This window comes from Leptonychotes weddellii, chromosome 14 (assembly GCF_054177405.1).
Source record: "Leptonychotes weddellii isolate Sample4059 chromosome 14, ASM5417740v2, whole genome shotgun sequence".
Taxonomy (NCBI): Eukaryota; Metazoa; Chordata; class Mammalia; order Carnivora; family Phocidae; genus Leptonychotes; species Leptonychotes weddellii.
Genome location: NC_138382.1, coordinates 4,760,523 through 4,769,642, shown reverse-complemented (window position 1 = coordinate 4,769,642; position 9,120 = coordinate 4,760,523). Strand labels below are relative to the sequence as shown.

The 9,120-nt window shown below is 42.6% G+C and overlaps 1 protein-coding gene across 2 annotated transcripts in view; it reads right to left on the bottom strand.

Moving 5' to 3' along the window:
* ERMP1 (endoplasmic reticulum metallopeptidase 1) overlaps positions 1-9,120 on the bottom strand; it is a 42,716-nt gene that overhangs the window by 26,681 nt on the left and 6,915 nt on the right. For both annotated transcript variants that reach the window (XM_081802776.1, XM_081802777.1), the window contains exons 3-4: positions 8,941-9,068; positions 8,222-8,327 (exon numbers count right to left, since the gene is read on the bottom strand). In XM_081802776.1, coding sequence (XP_081658902.1) covers positions 8,222-8,327; positions 8,941-9,068 — 234 coding nt within the window. The remainder of the gene's footprint in view (positions 1-8,221; positions 8,328-8,940; positions 9,069-9,120) is intronic.

Genomic DNA, 9,120 nt, shown 5'->3' with positions numbered 1-9,120 from the left:
TCTCTCTCTATCTCATTCTCTCTCTCAAATAAACAAAATATTTAAAAAAAAATAAAAATAGGGTGCCTGGGTGGCTCAGTTGGTTGAGCGACTGCCTTCGGCTCAGGTCATGATCCTGGAGTCCCGCGATCGAGTCCCGCATCGGGCTCCCTGCTCGGCGGAGAGTCTGCTTCTGCCTCTGACCCTCCCCCCTCTCATGCTCTCTCTCTCTCATTCTCTCTGTCTCAAATAAATAAATAAAAAAAAAATCTTAAAAAAAAAAAAAAATGCTTTGCATCCTGTATCATCCACGTCTGCCAAAACCAGGATCAAAGTCTCAGGAGAAACGGAGTGTGTACTCAGTGACAGAGTACCTATTACAAACGGAAAAGAGTAACTTCACAAAGCAGAAAAACCTGGCAAATACCATCATCAAATGACCAGAAGCTACCATCACCACTGGTGCTTAGACATAGGCCGAGACTCCCGACATGCACACTGAGAACACAGATGTGAGAGAACGGTGGTGATTATCAAGCCGAATCATGTCAAGATGCTAGTATTCAAATACTATGACAACTAGATGTTAATAACCAAAATTATCCTATTAAAATATTATGAAAACCATACTGAAAAATGGGTAAAGCTAAACTGGAAAGGAGAGCATCATAAATAGCAGGATGATAATGGCCACTCTGGGGAGGGAGGGAGCTATATCTGAGAAAGGGCGGCGAGAGCCCGCGGGAGGTGGGACCTGCGTCTAGCTCCTTCCATCCGCAGGGATACAGACGTATTCACCTTACGATGATTAAGCTTTTCACTCTTACACTTTTTAATGTGTGTGTTATATAATCACTGTGACCGGTCTAATAAAACATGACAATCAAGTGCTCTTTGTTCCCGGATTGGAACTCTGATTAAAAACATAAACAGCTATGTCATTATTGGAACAACTGGAAAATCAAAAAACATTTATTGGATAATAGTTTTATATTAAAATCATATTAATATTATATATTACATATAACAGCACCATATATGTAGTGTTATGAAGGAACATATCCTTGTTTTTTATCTACTTAGATGATTATGTTGAGATTATCAACTGAGATGGTTTTTCTCCTTTATTATGGTAATGTGGTAAAATACATAGATTGATTTTCAAATATTAAACCATCTTCATCTAACCATTCATAAAGTTACAGGATATAAAATCCATACACAAAAATCAGTTACAGAGGTGCCTGGATGGCTTAGTCATTAAGCTTCTGCCTTCGGCTCAGGTCATGATGCCAGGGTTCTGGGATTGAGTCCCACATTGGGCTCCCTGCTCGGCGGGAAGCCTGCTTCTCCCTCTCCCACTCCCCCTGCTTATGTTCCCTCTCTCGCTTTGTGTCTCTCTGTCAAATAAATAAATAAAACTTTAATAAAAAAAAATCAGTTACATTCCTATACATTAATAATGAACTGTCAGGGGCGCCTGGGTGGCTCAGTCGTTAAGCGTCTGCCTTCGGCTCAGGTCATGATCCCAGGGTCCTGGGATCGAGTCCCACACCGGGCTCCCTGCTCGGCAGGAAGCCTGCTTCTCCCTCTCCCACTCCCCCTGCTTGTGTTCCTGCTCTCGCTATCTCTCTCTCTGTCAAATAAATAAATAAAAATCTTTAGAAAAAAAATAAAATAAAATAATGAACTGTCAGAAAGAGAAATTAAGATACCTAGGAACAACCAACCAACGACGTCAAAGACCTGTTACTTGGAAAACTGCAAGACACTGATGAGACAAAGTGAAGACACAAATACATGGAAAGATATTCCATGTTCATGGACTAGAAGAACCAATATTGTTAAAATGTACATACTACCCAGAACAATATACAGATTCATTGCAATCCCTATCAAAATTCCAACGGCATTTTTCATGAAACGGAACAAACAATTCTAAAATGTGTATGGAAGCACACAAGATCAGGAATAGCCAAAGCAATCTTGAGAAAGAGGAACAAAGCTGGGGGGCACCACACTTCCTGATTTCAGGCTACATTACAAAGCTATTATAATCAATAGTACGGTACTGGCATAAAAACAGACACACATCAATGGAACAGAACAGAGAGCTCAGAAATAAACCCACACATACATGTTCAGTTAATTTATGTGAAGCCGAGAATATACAGTGGGAAAGGACAATCTCTTCAATAAATGGTGTTGGGAACACTGGACAGTCACATGCACAAGAATGAAATTGGCCCACTCTCTTACACTACACACGAATTAACTCAAAATAGATTAAAGATCTGAAAACATAAAACCTGAAACTATAAAACTCCTAGAAGAAAATGTGGGTAGTAATAAGCTCCTTGACATCAGTCTTGACAATGATTTTTTGGACCTCACACCAAAAGCAAAGGCAACAAAAGTTAAAACAAATAAGTGGGAATACATCAAGCTAAAAAAGCTTCTTCACAGCAAAGGAAACCACCAAGAAAATTAAAAGGCAACCTGCAGAATGGGAGAAAATATTTGCAAATCATGTATATGATAAAAGGTTGATATCCAAAATATATAAAGAACTCATACAACTCAATAGCAAAAAAAAAAATCCAAGTTTAAAAAAATGGATAGAAGATTTGAATAGGCATATTTCCAAATAAGACATTCAAATAGCCACTGAGTACACAAAAAGGTGCTCAGCCTCACTCATCACCAGGGGAATGCAAATCAAAACCACAATGAGGTATCATCACACACCTGTTAGAACAGCTTTTACCAAAAAGACAAGAAATAAAGTGTTGGTGAAGATGTGGGTAAAAGGGAACCCTTGTGCACTGCTGGTGGGAACGTAAACTGGAGCAGCCACTGTGGAAAACAGTATGCACCCCCACGCACGCCGTGGCCCCACGCACACCGCGGCCCCACGGACACTGCAGCATTACTCACAATAGCCAGGATATGGAAACAACCTAAGTGTCCATCAACAGATGAATGGATAAAGAAAATGTGGTACATATATACACAATGGAATATCATTCAGCCATTAAAAAAGAAGGAAATCTTGCCATTTGCAACAGCATGGATAGACCTTGAGGGCATTATGCTAAATAAGTCATACAGAGAAAAGGAAATACCATATGATCTCACTTATACGTGAAACATAAAAGAAAACAAATGTTCATAACAGCACCCCTCATAAGAGCCAAAACCAACAAACAATCTAACATCACCAGTAGAATGGCTATTCTTGTCAATGGAATAGTATTCAGCAATAAAAAAGAATGAAGTCCTGCTAAACACAAGAGAGATGAATCTTACAGACATGAGGTTGAGTAAAAAAGAAGCCATAAACAAAAGAAAACATAGTCTGGGAGTCAAGTTATAGAAAGTTTAAATACAAGCAAAATTAAATCTGTCAGGACATAAGTCCGGATAGCAGTAACCATTTGCGGGAGGAAGGCCGGGAAAGGTCACAGGGGAGGATCCTGGAGTGCGGGCAATACTCTCAATCTTGATCTGAGTTCTGGTTACACGATTATATTGTCTGTAAAAATTCATCAGGCTGAAGACGCAGAGCTGCGTGCTTTTCTTTTACAATGAAAGATAAAATAAAGACACTTAAAGTGTTAATACTTGTGAAAAAGGTAAGACCCCCATCAGCAGGAAAGAAATGTCCAGTTTTAAATGTCCGCTAACTGGCCTTTAAGCCCTTGGAGATCCAACTACTGCGTGTCAGCGCTCCAGCCCAGCTCCAGCCTCTCCCTAATTGCCCACTGAAGCCTACAGGTCAAGTTCTGGTACAAAAAGGAAGTCTGGGGAGACTGGGATGGGCACGTTAGTCAGCTCCTGAGTGAGCTATGCCCCATAATACAAACAAGGCAAAGGGAGCCCTTAGGTCAGAAATTACAGAACTGAGGGTTTTACTCAGTGGTTGCTAATCTCAAGGGGTGGGTACTAACACTGTGCACCGTTATGGATGAGGGACTAAAGCACAAGCAGCTGTAGGACTGGTTCAAGGTTGCTCGCCGAGTGTGTGTGATCTGGGATCTGACCTTGGGGCGTCTGGCTGGAGCCTGTGCTGGCTGCTCTGAGAGCCAAGTAAGACAAGGAATTCCACTCCTGAAGAATGTTGCAATCGCTGGGAACAGAGAAATGAGCCGTGGTCAGAAGAGGGGAAAAATGTTTAGGTCTCCCTGAATATAACCCGTCTCCTGTGCATGGACCTAGAAGGCACTCTCAGTTTTTCAGTCTTATAAAACAGCTGAGACGACTATGCAGTACTTGGATCGACGTGTCCATGGGCAGTTATTTCTACGGGATAAATTCCTACAAGTGGCCTTGCTGGGCAGGAGGGTCTGCACGTTTTAAAAGTGGCACCTGTCACCAAACCGCCCCCCAAAAGCCTCAGTCTACACTTCCCCCAACACTGTACGACACGGCCTACTCCAGCGGCACCGGGCATTACTATCCTGCTGACTTTCTGCAAATCTAAAGCTTAAAAAATTCATTAAAAAAATAGAAGTTTAAAAATTTACTGTTATCTGAATTTACATTTCTTCTGAAATTAAGCTTGACTACTTAGTTTGGCAGTTTCTTAAAAAGTTAAACATAAATTTACCGTATGACCTAGGTAACCACCCCAAAGAAAGGAAAACACACTTGCACACGAATGCTCACAGCAGCCTTATTCCTGAGAGCCTGAAAGCGCAATCAATCCAAATGGCCATCGACTGACGAATGGATCAACAAAACGCACTCTCTATCCATACAATGGAACATAATTCAGTCATAAAGATAAGGAAGTACTCACACATGTTACAACATGCATAAACCTTAGAAAACATGCTATGTATTGAAAAAAGCCAGACTAGTGAGTGTGCGGCTTCTCTCTGGGGTGATGAGAAGATTCTAGAATTGACTGCAGTGATGGGCGCTCAACCCTGTGAAGAGATCTAAAAACCACTGAGTTTTACTTTAAATGGGTGAATTACAAGGTATTTGGCTTACACCTCAATAAAGCTCCATTCTGTTTTAAACGAATGCGATCTCAAGCAGGTTATAAAACAGTAAATAGAGTAGGATTTCATTTTTGTAATCTATATTAACTTACTCTTTCTATGTGTGTGTAGAAAAAAATTCCAGAAGAGTAGGGACTAAACCATCACAGTGGTTTGCTCTGGGGCAGGACATGGGGCACAATATTTTTCACAGGAGAAAAAAAGGATTCCGTGACCCCTTTGCTTTTGGGCTTCTACTCGAGGTTGGTAGTATCTGAATTTTTCACAGGGGACATTTATTACTGGTTTAATCTGATTAAATTTTAAAATAATGGATTTTATAACACCTTCAAATGATTCAAACAGCCTTACTGGGTCATGACATAAATCATTAGTCTGATAAAGTAAGTCATTCTTTCATGGACCCTGGCCCTTTTCAGAATTAGGTGGTAACGACTATTCCAGTCACTAAAAACTCCCCGAGTGAATGTCTCTCTCTGAAGGGACAATGGCACACTCGTGACTACAAACTGTTTTAACCAAGGTGTTTCCAGGACAGGGCAAGTGCCTGTTTACGAAGCTGAGGACGGGGCAACCTAGCAGGACTCCACATCCTGGAGGCTTTATCCTCTTAGTCACACGTGGAAGCCACGCTGACTCGCCCTCGCAAAGTCATCCCCGCAAGGACGCCAGGCTTTGGCGGGCAGTGGCAGGGGGAAGGGAGAGCCTGAGAAAGGTGCTGGAATGTCAGAACGCGCCCGGGAGGCTGTCCCGTACGTGGTTCAGCCACAAGAATAAGCTACCAAAACCTACGGGGAAAACATGGAGTAAAAATTCGGAAAGGGGGGGGGGAAACATTCCCCCAAATCTTCTGTAGGATACCCCTCCAGAAAAAAATTAATTCTGAAGTGTGAGGATTTTATTTTCAAATGAGTGAAACATTTAAATTGTATATACAGTTAACCCTTGAACAACATGAGTTTGGACTGTGCTGGTCCACTTACATGTGGATTTTTTTCAATAAATATGTATAATACTGGAAGTGTATTTTCTCTTATGATTTTCCTGATAATATTTTTTCTCTAGCTCACTCTATTATAAGATTACAATATACAATACACACAAGATACAAAATGTGTGTTGATCGACTGCTCGTTACCAGTCAGGCTTCCGGTGTACGGCAGACCAGCAATTAGGTTTTTAGGGAGTCAAGACTTACACACAGATTTTCAACCATTCAGGGGATCAGTGCCCCTGACCCCTGCATTGTCCAAGGGCCAACTACATATTGCTAATTAGTAACAAGTCTATTCTTTGCTTTTATTATTAAAGTAATCAAATGCAATGCAAAAATGTAAACAATACAGAAAACTATAAAGAGTGTAAGTAAAGCAGTAATGACAATTCTGGTTTTAAATTCATGAGGCGATGGGAGAGCTCACGCTGGCTTTTCACATTTAGCCCCATCCTCCACCCCAGGGACACCCACCCCCACTCCACCCGGTGACACTCACCAGACAGCAGTGACCGCTACTGTAGTTTGTTTAAATCTTTCCAGATAATACAATTACATCTAAAATGTGTGCAACTGTACAATGTTTATGGAAAACTATCTACATTTAGCAAAAAGAGCATGGGCCGTAGGCCAGTCACACCTAGCATGAGGGGGTACTCGGTAACTGTAAATGAAATGAACTTGGATCTAGATCTAACCAGCCCTAGGGAAATGTGTTTTAACTTCTCTGGACTACGTATGTGTAAAATATGTTACTACATATGCACCGAATAAATTCAGGAGAGGTACCAACTGCACCGCAGGTCTGGTTTTGATCTGGGCCCTAGGGGTCCGGAAGTACAGCGCGAACGGCCGAGCACTGCACACAGAGTACGCTCCCAGGAGGGAAGACCCACAGAGACGCCTGCCCGAGCGGAGCCCTGACATTTTCACCGGAGGACAGACGTCAGCTTTGCTTACAGAATCTCCTCTTGCTGCTTTTGGATCTGGAGGTTGTTCCACCACGTAAGCCCCCTATCCTGATTGAACCCCAGAACAGGAGGGGCACGGAGCACAGCGCAGCCTCTCCTGAGCCCCACAGACGTCAGCGCCAGCTTCCCGCTAGTTAGGTGAGGCATCAGAGCAAACAGAAAGGTTGGAGAGTGGGAAGGAAAGCAGCACCTCCCTCCCATGTCATGACCTTGAGGTTCTCAGAGGTCAGCTGACATAAAACATACATCCATTTTTGAAGGGTAAGCGTCTAACATAAGTTGGATGGAGAATATTAAAACACGGTACTCTTTAGGTTATATATAATGGCATGCTTCGCACATCTTCACCAATACCGAGTCTGTAAAGGGCACTAAAAAGGTCCCCTATCAGCTTACTCACTCCTCCTGGCCCATCTCAGGTCCCCCATTACAGAACTTCTACCAAACGCTGTGTGCCTGGCAAAAAGGCGCTATCCAAACCTCTAATACCCTGGGGAAAATGGTGTGCGACTCTCCACGTCAGAGTTTAGGAAGCACGGAACCTCGAATTCTGTTAAGAAACGCGACAAACGATCCTCACTAACTTAATGGGTGCTATCCTTATGCCCCATCATCTTGTTATTCTTAGGAAGGCTTACTCATAAAATTAAAAATATTTCTCTGGCTGATGAAGTATTACTGAATTCTGTGACCGTTCAAATTAATTCAATGATCAATTTAAAGCCCTTTAACCAGAAGCATATTTTCTCATTTTAATTCATGAAATGGTTGTCATTTAGTATTATTTACATCACGATCACCCATAACGGATAAAACAAAGTCCACACCTACGTGACAATCTGGTTTGCGGTCACGAACGAGGGCTGCGAGCCTGGGCCGCCCAGGTTCCACCCCACTGTGCCTTTTACCAACTGTGAAACCTCACGGACGCTGTACTCTCCTGGCTCGGTTTTCTCATGTGCGAAAGGACGGTCGTGACAGGACTCAGCCCTCAGGCTGCTCTGAGGACTAAGCGACTTAATACATATACGATGCTTTGAACAACACCTAGCGCGTAATAAGCGCTATGCAAACGTTAGGTGCTGTTACTACCATCTCGTTAAAAATGCCAACAACGACAAAGTAAAACTATCCCATGCGTTACAAAGAACGTTTGTTTCATCGGAGAGATTATTTAAGTCCGAAAAGCTTCCATTTTTATAAAAATAAGAATCGCATTCAGGTATACGATGCAACTGCATTAAAATGTAAAATACAGCCTCACATACCTGTTTGGAACACAAGCTCTTTCCCTCCCACGCCCGCTGCCTCCAGGTTAATAAATGCACGAATCAAGCCGGCCCAGGGGTGCTGAGTTATGAAACCATGACTGGCCTGAATAAGAAGGAAATGAAACAAATAGAGGTTAGACAACCTTAAATTATCCAAGTCTATTTTGCTTATTTTAAAGACAGAGTGTCTGTGCTGATAAAGGGAAGAATGGGAAAACTCTCATTTTTTTCAAAGGCAGTATCTCAAGACGTGTATCCGTTTCTCCACGCACAACGGCCGCATGCAGTCCGCTGAGTGGCAAGTCACCGTCGCAGAAGGCAGCCTGATTTCCCCGAGCGGTGCCGAACAGCATCCTCAGTAAGTGCGAGGCCGGGCCAGCGAACAGAGGAGAGAGGACAAGCCTCGGGCTCGGGTATTCATGCTGCGCGCCTGCCTCAAAACATCTCTGAAACTCCCGCGTCCCAGAAAACCCGAGGTGGTTAATCATGCCCTCACGAAGCCCTTTTATGAATCAAACGCTGACAAGATGGTCTGTTGTGAGTTCTCAAATACTGCAGGTGGGTCCACGTGGCTGGGGGGTTTCTGAAGTATTGCCAGGTACAATACTATCGTTGTAGGGTACTACACAAATGAATCATCGAAATGCGCGTTAGCTATTACTACTATTCTCGTTACTATTACTCAAATATTAGTATTTCCAAGGGTAAAATCTCACCTGTAGGACATTCTCCTCAGCACCGTTAAAGAGAAATATGACAGCGTGATGTAAGGCGTCTGAAGATGCTGACAAGACGCGAAGGACTTCCAGCATCACTGAACAGCTAACTGCATCATCACTGGCACCTTTAAATCAGAAAGAGATTGCTCCTCAGATTTTAAAACTTTTACAGGATAG